The sequence below is a fragment of the Gymnogyps californianus genome, chromosome 4 (genome assembly GCF_018139145.2).
Source record: "Gymnogyps californianus isolate 813 chromosome 4, ASM1813914v2, whole genome shotgun sequence".
Taxonomy (NCBI): domain Eukaryota; kingdom Metazoa; phylum Chordata; class Aves; order Accipitriformes; family Cathartidae; genus Gymnogyps; species Gymnogyps californianus.
Window position 1 is genome coordinate 67,118,846 of NC_059474.1, and position 13,359 is coordinate 67,132,204.

Sequence of the window (13,359 nt, forward strand, 5' to 3'; positions counted from 1 at the left end):
CCTATGAGAATCTGTGAATTCTTGCAATTCTGGCTCCTTTTTATCATAAATAAGCCTGCTGTCTTATTTTCCAAAGAAAGGCGTAACTTTACATCCTTAACCTTGCAGGGCTTGGACAGCCATCCAAACCTATATTCATTTTCTTCTTTTTGAACTTACGCTTTCTAGGCTGAATAATTTAACTTACATACCTATCTTTAGCAATCAGATCTTCTTGTTCTTCTGGTTGATTAAATGTTGTCTGCCAGTGTTAATGAACTCCTGCTCTCTAAGAGTCGGCAGGGTTAATCAAAAGGGAAAAAAAAATGTTTGTGAAATACTGGATGCAGTAGAAAAGAGTAAGATAGTTGGTACTAACTTTGCTAACATTGTTTGCAGATTTATTGGTCCATGTGAGGTGTTCAGAGCCTCATAGTCAAATCAGAAAAGTTCTGAATACAGGTTCCCCCGATAAATTTTTTTCCAAGTTAGATCTTGATAATCAGGGAGAAGGTTATCTGTAGTTAGTAGAAGACCACTTTCAGAAAATCTGCATTGCATGCTTTTTTCACTTTGAAATATGGCTTTCATGTCAGGATAAAGAGAGAAAATGTAGTTGTGCATTCCTCTATTTTAATGATCTGGGAAGTATTTTTCATGTCATCACATATGTACTGATCTGTGGTCTGTGACAGTTAGACTTTATTCATTTCCAAACAAATGGTGTTTTTATTTGTGTATTGCGGACATAGAAATTATTTCAAAACTGAATAGATCTAGAAACAAAACTAAGTCCTAACTAAAGATTAAACTATTTACAGGTCCAGAGGCCTTAAGGTATATGAGGCTAGTATAAATAGTATACTGTGAAATAGGAATTTCAGTTTGTGGTAAATCTGTCTGTCCCCAGCAGCTTCAGATAAAATAATTTTATCCTTCTAAAGCACATCAATTTGCTAGTCGGTGGTTCATGTATCAAAGAGCATTCTGTGAAAATATCAATATCATTGGTTAATATAAATGAAATTAATTTTTAAAGCTGGGCTAAAGGTTGACATCTGAAAAATTGCATTACTTTGCAGAAGAGAAATTTCTGTCTTCCAGTGAAATTTCAGGTCATAAGGGCAAGTAATTTTCACAATCTTCAATGGGAACCAGTGAAATATGAACTTCATTGTCACCTAGCCCCAAAGCGATAAGATAAAATGAGCTGATACATCATTTGCTGTGGTTTTATCATCTCCTCCAGTAATTGGAAGAGAAAACATAAGAGTTCTTTACCACCCCCCTCCCCAATCCCTTCACCACCCACACCCAGACATAAGCCATTTTGCTCTGATCGATACAAAGGTCACAGAGTATTTATTTATTTATTTAATTTTTTTATGCTGGGTAAAACTGTCTAGTGGAACATTAAAGTAATGAATATGTTTAATTGAGTTTGTCACCCATGAAAATGCTGAGCAGCATTGTATAGCAGACTGCGTGCTCACAGGAGGGACTGGATGGGAGACTACTACTGTTTGCCTGTGGATTTCAGTGGCTGATTGTATAAATATCTGAGATATAAAATGAACATCTTATTCGTTGTTCTCTTGAGAAATCTAAAATAAGCTAATAAGCACTGTGATTTATTTAAGAGCATTTGGAAATTTAAAATTGTTAATAATGTGATTCCCTATTAGTTTGGTTGTACTTGGATGTATTTAAACGAGGAGCAGAGCAAGACCCTTTCACTGTGAATCCTGCAGCCAGGAACTAAATAGTACTGAACAGTAGGATCTGAAGATCCTCAGTTGCAGGGCTGAGATTGTGGTGGAGATCCAGGTTCCTCATGAACTGAGAGTCAGGTTTTGTAACCTCTAAGTGCTGTAATTTTGCCTTCCTGAACAAAAATGACCCCAAATGACAGAGAACGCTGCTAGAAGAATGTATTTATGGATTTTATTGCTCAACTGCAATCAAATTTAAATGCAAATTAAATGCTTTATTTTTTTTGTTTGGGTTTTTTTTTGTTGTTTGTTTGGTTGGGTTTTTTCGTCCAGTACATCGTAACTTTTTTCAGAAATATACAAAAGTGCATCAGCTTTTTAAATAAGCTATTTAGTTTTTATTTTACTTGTGGCACTTAAATTGGCTGGCACATTAAAGTAATATAATTATTCAATTACAGTTTCAGTTCTATAACCCATTTGCAGACTTAATTACTTCTAGCCTATTCACATTTTCAAGATCAATAATACTTTTCTCTAAAATAAAATAAAATATACAATAGCTGATTGGTTTGCTTAAAAGGTAAAGCAAAATGTTCGTTTAGTCTTCAGTAAAATATTACTTTTCTGATTCAGGAGGCAGCTGTAGTGATGGTATCTTTTAACTATTGCATGTAATCTTTTACGAGAGACATTGTTTATGGTCAACATTCAAGGAGGGTTTTGAAGAAAAGGTAGGGTGGGGCATTTGTTTTCAAAACCGTAAAATGACAGAATAGCTTCCAAGTGAGCGTTTTAATGTTGGGAAGTTAGCTGATATACAACTATGAATCATGAGGAGAGGTCTTTAGGTATGATCTTAATTCGTGAGCAGAACTATGCTACCTGAGTTTTCATGCAACTCTGATTTCAGAACCTCCTCGAAGTGGAAATTGAAGCTGGCTATTCTTTACTTACTAGTTTCTTGGGGAGTTTCTTCCAGCCATCTTCCAGTGTCAGGGCCTGCAGCATGAGTATGAGGACTGATTACAGGTTTAGACCTTCATTTCTCTTACTTGAAGTAAAGAAGGGACTTCATGCAAAGGTGAAAGTAGTTTTTGTATTTTTAGTAGTGTTGTCATGCCATCTGTTCATCTAGTGTTGCCAAAGTCTAATCACAGAACAGTTTGTCTAATGAGATTTTTGGAACTGTAGAACTTTACAATTGGCTTATTTGTTTAAGTATTTTTAAATGAAATGGTAAACTGTATAAATTGTCTTTCCTCCTGTAAGGTGCAGTATCTTTTGAAGTAAATGAAATGTGCAGTAGATTAAACTTCAGTCTGATGTGTCAAATCAACTGAAATTCTATAAATACTTTTTCATGTGGGGAAGGTGGTACTATTTGTGCAGATTGAATGAGATTGTACACCCTCATTAGTCTTTGCTCCACAAGTTGTTCCAAAAACAGTGGTGGCAAAAGATAGAAATAAATGAGTCGTTTTTAAACTCAAAATATTGTACAATAGTATGAAGAAGATAGTTGTTCTTAAATTCTTAAGTAGAATTCTGTGTTGTGTGGCTTATGGGTGAAAACAGGCAAATCCAAAAATACTTTTTGAAAGTTGTAATTCTGATGATATCAGAAGTGGTAACACTGATTAAAAAAATTTTTAAAAAAATGCCTTTGCCAGAGTAAAAACGCTGAATTTAATTTGAAGTACGAGTCAGTTTCTGCAACTAGGAGGTTCTATTAATAAAATCAGACATTTGACAGGGAATAAAAGGTTGAATTGGATTTTCATAAGGAATACTTAGTTATACACATGAAAGAAACGTGTTTGTCTTCTGGACCTTTCATCTACTATAGGTGGTGTGATGAGCGCAGAGCAGTGGTAATGATGCAGTTTCCATAGCAACTGGTTCATTGGCGGGCTAGACCTCTGTCTAGGGTGCTGTCAGTGTGCCTGGAGTTTCAGAGAACAGAGTGTCCCCAAGAAGGTCTGCTTCCACCTAATCCAGTTTTAATTGAACTCCAGAGACTTTGAAGTGAAGCTGCAGACCAGGCAGACACTATTCCAACTCGAAATGAAGGCCTTGCTGGGCTAGGCCTCAGCTGCGTCTCACTCCTGATAACTTCTGTTAATGAGTGGTTTAAAGAATTGTTATAGTGGTGACTGGTAGTGTTTCTGCAGTGCAGTTCCAGTTTCTGCTGTAAATCCTGTTATACTGAATTCAGTAACTTCATCATGGCTGTACAGGGTGCACAACGTAAACCACCTCTGCTATTTTCAAGTCGGTGCTTTTTCTTCCAATTTTGAAGAAGTTGCATGCAGCAAGCTTTTGGCCATGTGTGGGGTTTCCACTGTCACAAAAAATGCTCGCTTCACAGGGTAAAAGTAATAATTATTTACCTTGTTGCTTTTACTTACAATATCCATGTAGTAAGTGTTGGAATTTGCAATGCACAGACTGATAGTGACAAGCAGGCTGTTGTGTTTTGTTACTACAGAAAAGCGGAGGTCGTCACATTCCTGTCTCAAAAAATAATCATTGAAATTATAAGCTCCAATTTAAAGATCGTAAGATGGATGAATACCAGCAAAAGTACTAAAAGATTTTTGTACACAAGCACCACAACTTTGTCTCCTTTGTTACCTCTTTTGATGTTGTGCTTTTTAAAGGATATTTATATGCATGTGACAAAAGCCGACTGCGGTGGTTCTGAATAGCACCATAGAATTATACGAATATGCCAATTAGTGTGGATGGGTTATGGATGTGTTATGGAAAGTGTCAGCGTGGCCCAAGTCTGTTAGTTCCCCAGTTCCAGAAATGATTAGCAATCATTGACAAACTCTGGTCCTTTCATCGCATTTCTAGAATTTTGTATTGGAATAATTATTCATTTTTTCCTTCTCTTTCTGTGTGTGTGTGTGTGTGTGTGTTGGGAGGGAAGTTGTCTGTGGCACTTGTATTGAGGGGAAGATGAGGGATTAAGTAAAAAGAAAGAAGGTATGGGAGATGGTTTGCTTTGTACGTTCTGATCTTCTGTGCTATCTGCTTTTGATTTGCCAGTCAAATTTGTTTGATTTGCCAGTTTTGTTTGCTTTTAATTCACAAAGGTGGTACAGTATTTTATACTGTATTATGTAGTGCTTTTATAATGGTGCTTGTGCTCTCTGTGCTACAAAAATGCAGGTTATTTGTTAATATATGCTACATGTGAGGCAAAATCCTCCTTTCTTAAAAATCTATAAACAAATGATTGGGTTCATTAACAGTCCTTCTTATGTTAAAGGCTTGAATTTCACTTTTTCTTTCTTATACACAATATATTGCTCAAGTGAAACTGTAGTAAGAGTGATGTTAACTAGGATTATATCTGAATCTTCTTTTTTGTGATGCATTTCTGTTAAGTGCTTTTATGTTCGCTAAAATTGACAAATCTCAGATTTTCCTTCTCTTATCGTTTGTTAATCTGAGGCAGAGAAGTGTTCAATCTCGCTGTCCCTTAACACTTATATAATTAAGCTTTGAAATGAAAAGGAAAAACTGAAGCAACAAAGAAACAAAGTAGCTGAGGACTGAAAATGGGATTAGTTTGAATTGTGGAAGCAGACTAAGCATCTGTGTCTGTCAGACGGGATGACAGGAATTGTAACAAGTTACTTTGACAACCGCTTACTCCATAGAGAGATTATGCTGAGTTCATTTGCAGGTTTGTGTTTAACCTTAGCTGACAAAATGATACTTAACCTCTTATACAGCCAACCTTTATAGTTCCAGAATTAATGAATGTTGCCTTAACGATAAATGTAAGGAACATTTTTTTCTTTAAAGATACTTTTTCTTGCTTATTTGTTACAGGCCTGTTATTACAATGCTAAAGTGAGTGCAGATACATCTAATGGCACTAGTAATACATTTCAGAACATGTTTTTATGCTTTGCTGAGGTGTCAAATGTTTCATAGTGTTTCTGAAACTCCCTTGGTTATGGAAAATAGGCAGTTGTCTTTAAAGGAAAAAATACAAGCAAATTTTTAAAATCCTTGACATGAGTAGTTGAATTTAGGACTTCAAAAAATCCATTATAGGTTCATAGCATCATTTGAAGTTTGAGCCTATTTTAATTTTGCTGCAGGTTTTGCATGTAATTGGTAGAATACATGTTTGTGGGTCAAACGGTTTCTCTTTTGCAAGATATTACTTATACTGACAACATATTTCAAACATTCTCTTTCTGTCTCTTTCTACTAGATTCTGGCATATACAGAAGGACTCCATGGAAAATGGCTCTTTTCAGAGATTCGAGCTATCTTTTCCCGACGTTATCTTTTGCAAAATACAGCACTGGAGATATTCATGGCAAATAGAGGTACTGTGAGTCTAGAGGAATGGCAAGTGTTGATTTGTGGACATGTGCATTCTGTTTGGCTGTTTAGTCACGTCTTTTTTGGTAGGGATTTGTGTAGATAGTGAAGGGCTTGGATTAAGTGTGTCAATGTTTAAGTTAGTGTATTTTTGTAATTTAGTTTCTCCTTTTCTTTTTTTTTTTCCAATGAGGAATTATGATCAAACATGATAACTAGGAATTAGCAATGCCTCACTGTCATTTATATCCTCATGTTCATTTGGCATTCTCTGGAAACTCTTGCTTAAGGCATACCTACCTCTGATCTGTTATGCATGAAGGGGTTTTTTTGTCCCTTTGGAGGGTTAATAGTTGTTAGTTATACACACCAAGAACAACATAATGAAAGAACTTCCCTACCGGATTAGACCAGTGACTGGTATACCTTCATGCTTTATTTCTTTCGGTTAGACCCTAGTGCAACTGTAAGAAATAAATGTGGGTTTACCTTGTTTGTGAACCTTTTTTACACCCTCCCTTTTCTTCAGTTCCTTTTTCACACACGTGTACTGTGACAAGTCACTCAAAATATAGTGTGTTGAGACTTGGAGAACTTTCTTGAGACTTGGAGAACTTTCTTCTGCTATTTTCTCCCCCTAAATTTTATTTTAAACCAGGTTATATGATGTCTTTGCAGTTTAAACTAAGATTCTTCAGGTACTTTTAGTGCTTTTGTACTGATAATGAAATTTTGAAAAAAACTTTTGAAAACTGTATACAAAGACACCAAATAAAGTAGGTCTTAAGATGACACTTTTAAAATGTAAAACATTGTTTTGGTAATGATACGAAACGTTGTTGTCCTGAAATCAGTAAATGTTTCATAGGATAACATGTTTTATGCAGTTAGTATGCTGGTCAAAAAGTTTTTGTCTGAGCTTAAAATGGTCTCTAATCTTGAATGTGGCTGGTATGTATCAGACACATATCTCACAGAGTGTTGTTGCGCATATCTGAAGTGCATATTGTCCAACAGAATATTAATCACGTGCATAAACACTTTCATATTTTGGAGCCTGTAGTTGTACTCTGTGAAGTCATAAATGTCCACTGGTGGTACCATAATTAGATTGTTATTTAGATTTTTAGGTTTCTGTTTCATAAGCATCACTGAATGTTTCAAACAAAATATGAAGGTAATATTTTAAAGAATATATCTTGAAAATATCTAGAAGGTAAACTAGTAAATGTGTGATCCAATTAATATATAAACTTTTTTTTATCAGTTCTAGACAGTCAATCTGTGCATATAGGTTTAACTTCTATGCAGAAAGGAAAACAAAGGTAGACCTTGTAAGATTTGTAATGGTGACAACTTCTGTTGAAATTCCTGTTAGTGGTAAACAAAAGCAGTTTGGAAATTACAAAAAAAAAAAAACAGTAACCTGAAGGAAACTTGCCTAATCTTTTACCTGTTCAACACCTAAGCTTAGGGTTAAATTTTATTGGGTCAGAAAGCCTAAAATAAAAGGTGTAAAGTCATGCCATATTTCAACTCTTGTGTTCACAGTGGGTGTCATGTTCAACTTTCCTGATCAAGCAACAGTAAAGAAAGTGGTTAACTGTCTACCTCGGGTCGGTATTGGTACTATCTTTGGACTACCCCAGACCAGGTATTTTACAATTTGAGTTAATTTTATCTGTCAGTTCTAAGAGTTCTTTTTTCATCAAACCAGCCTACATAGTTTGAAGCATTTACACCTACTGTTTTACAAAACATGCACATCCTCAGCCTATCACTTCTGCATGCAATTTGCAATGTGTTTATATAATAAAAACTTTTGGTTTTGAGATTTTTTTTTGTGATTTCTGTCTGTTATAGGGAAGATAGCTTCTTTTTGGCAGTGAGACTCTATCACCCTACTTAAGGAAAATAGGTTTCTTTGTGCTTGCCAACTCACTAAAATTTAAGACTGATCTAAGACTGGTTGTAGGACTGATTAGCTTTTATGGTAGTGTTCAATTACATTAGCTTGACTGTAACATCCTTGAATCCTCTGTAGTTTTTAAACGTAGATGAAAATGATCATTCCTCATCAGAAGGATATTGTAGTGATGTGTAGAACGATGTAAGATGAATAGCATGTGAAGGATTGGTATGGTGTGCTTGTCTTTTAGCTCTGGAGGACGTTGTTCAAATTTTACATAGTCAGAAATTACTATTACAATGTCAGGCTGTGTGTTTGGATCCTAAAACTGAAGAATATGATTCAGTTTGCTACGTCTTTTTTAGCAGAAGATTAGGGCTTGATTACTAGATATGGTCTGCGTGAAACACAGCAGCACAGTTTAATGTTCACTGAGGCTCATGGTAATAGAAGTTTTTGAGGTATACCCCATCTCTAGATGGATTGGTTACCTCTTGTATTTTAATGAATTATAAACTATTTTTAAGTAGATTAATTTCTATATGTTTAGAAGAAACAGCAACCCTTAAGGAGTATCTTGGTTGTTGTTACTTTAATTTTTTATTTTTTTAAGATTCCTGTGCACAGAAATGGCATTAAAATAGTTGGGAATGTTTTCTGTTGTGTTTTGTAGTTTACCTTTTTTTTATCAAGTCCAGAAAAAATTCTCTTGAATTGCAATTATAACCACTCTGTAAGAACTTAAGGATTTCTATTTACAGAAGCAAATTACGTGTGAAAATTTTTAAATATACATGAAAGTATAGATGCATTTGTTCAAAATTTCACATCCATTTATACTGATAAATTTTTTTACAATATAATACCGTTGATTAAAATAAAAATATTCAGTTACTGTAACTGTTTTCTTTAATTGTTTACCAATATCTGTAAAGATTTGTTAACTGAAACTATATCTAGATTTTTTTTTCCCCCCTAACTGATGTGGTTCTGGTATTTACAGATGTTTTTATTATGAACAAAACAGTCTTGGGAATTTTATGATAAGCTCTTCTCTGCTTGATTTATCACTCCAAGGAATGACTGTGTAGTCTTCTTTCAGAAACATTAGGAAATCTGGCATCAAATTCTAAAAGTTTAATTGAATTATTTATGACTAACTCCCCAACACTGCCCAGAATTTAAATCTCAAGAGGATGGACTTCATAATGAATTTCTATCATCTTATCGTTGTTTTGCTTTGTTCTTGAGGGATTTAAAAACCTCTCCTAACAAATGACTTTATTCTTATGTGAAATTCTAAAAGTCATGTAATTTTCTTATTTAATGGTCTACCATCTCTCTAAATGACTAATAACATATTTCTGTAGTACATCAAGCCTTCACGGAGCAGCTGAATTTGCACAGCTGTAAAGGTTTCTGTTTGAAAGCTTTCAAATCTTGACATATCCAGCTGTCAGATGTTTTAAGTCTTTTGTTCTTATTAGATTATAAAACTTTAAAAATGAACTTCAAGTATCCAAAATAGCAATTTGATCTCCAGAAAAATCTAGCATAGAACTAGTAAAAAGAACATGTACAACTGCCACTAAAATTCAGATAGGTAAAAAGGAAGACCCACCAGGTTTTCTGATTATTTTTTCCGATGTTTGTTTTTTTTTTTTTCCCCCAGACGCATTTCTTTGGCTAGTCCACGACAGATTTTCAAAGCTTCTAATATGACCCAGCGATGGCAACACCGAGAGATTTCCAACTTTGAATACCTGATGTTTCTAAACACTATAGCAGGTAACACAAATTACTGTGACTCGGAAAAGGAGTTAATGGTGGCAGTCTCAATAGACAAGGGGCACTACTACAATTTGCCTTTTTAATAAATAACTTTTTCTGTTTACAATTTTCTCCTGAAGAACAACTTCACAAAATCCTCCTAAATGTACTTTATTCATATCTATTTTTACATTTAGGTAAGAATAGAGGCATATAATTCATAATACTGTACTGAACTGCACTTAAAATATAACTCTGAAGTCAGAATATCTTGACTGTTGTGGGAGAACAGGATGTACATAGACTGTCTACTATTTAGGAGAGTCTCAGAAATAGTAACTTCTTTATCCCTTAGTATTCTAAATTTTAAAGTCATAAATGCTATCCTCCCTAAATACCGCTGATGCAACAAGTTCTCTGTAGGGCTGGAACCCTCTGGGAAGTCTTGGCTGGGGAGCAGGATATTCCTGGAGCCAATAAATACTACTGTTACAAGATGTGTGGTTGGTCTCGAAAAAGAGTGTAGTGCCTGGATCACTAGCGCTGCTGTGCCAGGACACCATTCATGCATTCCCAAATCCTAATTCATACCCCTGTATGGTTGTCCTAACCCCTCATTCTGTAAATGCTAAGCTATATTTCATTTAACCCATCTTACCCTGTTAGCTTCTAACCAACTTAACTTGTTTAGTAAATGCAGGCTAATTGTTAGGTCTCATACCTCTCTTTTATTTTCCAACATATTTTGTTCTCAGGGCAACTTAGAAAATTTCTAAATTTTCAGCTCTTTTCTATGGTATTGACAGTGTTGAAAGGTCCGTTAACTCCCTTTCAGACTTGGCTCTTACTAAAACAATTGATACAACAAATGCCTCTGGTTGCACTAATTACATTTTATACAAATGGTCAGTTTTGCTAGTTTCTGTAATCAGTCATTAAGTCAGAGATGCCAGGATGCTGGCAGATTTTATAAAAGTAGGTTCCTTACCTCCTTCCTTGCCTCCTTACTGCCAAAGCGGAATGAGGCAAGATCATGATGTTGTTTTCTTTGGCTCTAGTGAATGATCCTTTTCAGCTTTAATATATTATTGAAATAATAAAGTGAATTCTTACCTACTTGGTATTTGAGGTTAAAAGGGACAAAAAGATAATATTATGGAAAAAGGGAAAGTTTAGTTGCCCATGATGGGGAGTTAAAAGATTGTTGTGATGGCTGTCAATTTGAAACAAATAAAGACAGATATCACAGTGTCATGTAAGGAGCCTTAATCCTGAATAAGAGTTAATGTGCAACATAACCAACTGATTAGGGAAAGGATCTGACTATACCATTTAAAAATTCTGCAAACCAGGATGGAAAAATAATGAATGGTGTAAGAAAACTGGAAAAAGAAAAACTTAGGTGGAGTTCTAGAAAATGTTTTCTGACAACCTGATAGATTGGGTTGTGAAATAATATTCCTGGGGAAGAAGTAAAAACCAGTCCTTTGAGACTTTTAAGACCAGGCTAGACAAAATCTGAGAGCATACTGATTGGAGGTGATGTGAATGAATGAGCTTCTGCAACAATATCATAAAAAGAGACAGGATCCGTGTAAAAATTATGCATTTTAAAATTATAAACCAGAGTATGTGGTGTATGTATATGTACAGTATATGATAATTTTAATTGAAAATTTTGTTTTTACTGGAAGAAGGATATTATTTCCATCTTACAGATGCATGAAGGTGCACGTGTGAACCTGAAACCAGAACAGATTTTCTGTTCTGGTATATCCATAGATGGTCAATGGTCAAGGAAGAATTCCCCTCAAAGTGAACTCTCTAGATGAAATGGTTATTACTTGCATAATTTCTCAATCTAAAATCCTGAGCTGCTTCATTCTGCTTTCACATATTGAATTTAATACAGTATGTAAAGCTATTGCTTTAGTTTTTGGTATCAGCAAAAGTTATTGCCTCTCCATTTTTTGAAGTGTTTCACTTTAAAGAAACAGAAGACGAGATGGCATAAATAAGAAAAAGAGAAATGCATGGAAAACGAATGGATTTAACTGTCACTTACTGTATGCAAAGGAGTTTACAATTAAAGTGAAATGGGCTGCAGTGTTTTAAATGAAATACTAGCAATTTGTGAACTTTTTCATTATCCTTTTCAATAAAGCAAAGTAGAATATTGAAAAGATAAAAGATCTGAAATAAATTACAGTTCTTTTGAAGAGCTCATAAAGTTTTATTGTTGTATATTTAGAGGTTGGTATTTTAGTTAAATATAACTCTTTTAACTCAGCAGGGTTTTTTTTGTTGTTGTTTGTCAGGTCGAACTTACAATGATTTAAATCAGTACCCTGTCTTCCCTTGGGTTATCACCAACTATGAATCAGAGGAGTTGGACCTTACACTTCCTAGCAACTTCAGGGATTTGTCAAAGGTATTTGTCATCAGATACACCTTTTTTTCTCTCCAGTATTTATCACAGTAGCTTTCAGTCTTGGTAATGTTTTCTGCTGCATTTGATACATTAATGTTAAATGCACAACCATTAACAGTGTTTCATTTCTATATGTGTATACTGATAATAGGGATCAGATTGTGGAAAAATGAATTATTGATGTATTCTTATTGTTTCTAATCATATCAATTAAATAATTGTTAATGGAAGGTGCTCTTAGTTGGAGCATATGCATTACATTTAATTTCAAATTTTAGTGAAGTTAGGAATGCTGAGGCTGCTAAAGATTAAAAATTAGCCAAATAATTTTCTGTTTTTCTGATGAGAATTGTGCTTTTTTAGTAGCAAAGCCTGTGATACCATTATATTTTAAGTACTTTTAAATCATTGCCCTTATTCCCATAAGTAGAAACTTTATTTTTTCACTTCCTCTGTGTATCCCCTTCAGGTATACTCAAGTAATGCAGTTGTCCTTTGTCAGACAGACATTGTCAGTTTTTTGAACAACTTTTCCAAACAACTCCTTTCTGGCAGTTTTTCTAAGGTTCTTTCCCAAAGAAACATATGCAGATGCAATATTATACAGCCTGTTTAAAGCTTTATAGAATGTGATTATTCTCTTTCAATCTTCTCCAAGAAAAGAATATTTCATTTTACAAAGTAGAAGCATCTCTCATTTTCTCTACAAAGACTAGGTGCACTGATCATCAAACAGGATCTTTTCCTAAAGGCTAGCTATTATGGGAAATGATTGGCACATGGAGCAATGTAGTTAATTAGTGGAAAAGGTAAAGAACGTATTTTAATTATAGCTTGTTTTTTACAAAAGTCTTCCATACAAATTGGTAATTTGATAGAAAAAAAAAATCCCCAAAGTAAGGCAGTTTTAAAAAGTTCTTGCTCTCAGTTCGTGATTGTTTAAGCTAAACACAGGTCTGTGAAGATCTCCAGAAAATTATTTTTTTTACTACAAGTTTAGTATTTTAACCTTGAAAAAGGTACTGTATAGTCATCAGACATATACATGTGTATATGTGGATATGTATGTGTGCATATATGTATATATATTTGAAGACTATACCATACCTTTTGTGTATGTGTATGTATGTACAAATAAAAATAAAGGAATAACGTTTTTAAGGCCAAAGCAAAGATATACTGAGGTACTGTCGTTGTAACATTTT

General features: G+C 34.4%; 1 protein-coding gene across 1 annotated transcript in view; it reads left to right on the forward strand.

The window, feature by feature from the left end:
* Positions 1 to 13,359, forward strand: part of LRBA (LPS responsive beige-like anchor protein) — a 432,278-nt gene that overhangs the window by 278,429 nt on the left and 140,490 nt on the right. Inside the window, exons 41-44 of the mRNA XM_050895295.1 lie at positions 5,932 to 6,049; positions 7,596 to 7,698; positions 9,626 to 9,741; positions 12,042 to 12,154. Of these exons, the coding sequence (XP_050751252.1) occupies positions 5,932 to 6,049; positions 7,596 to 7,698; positions 9,626 to 9,741; positions 12,042 to 12,154 (450 nt within the window). The remainder of the gene's footprint in view (positions 1 to 5,931; positions 6,050 to 7,595; positions 7,699 to 9,625; positions 9,742 to 12,041; positions 12,155 to 13,359) is intronic.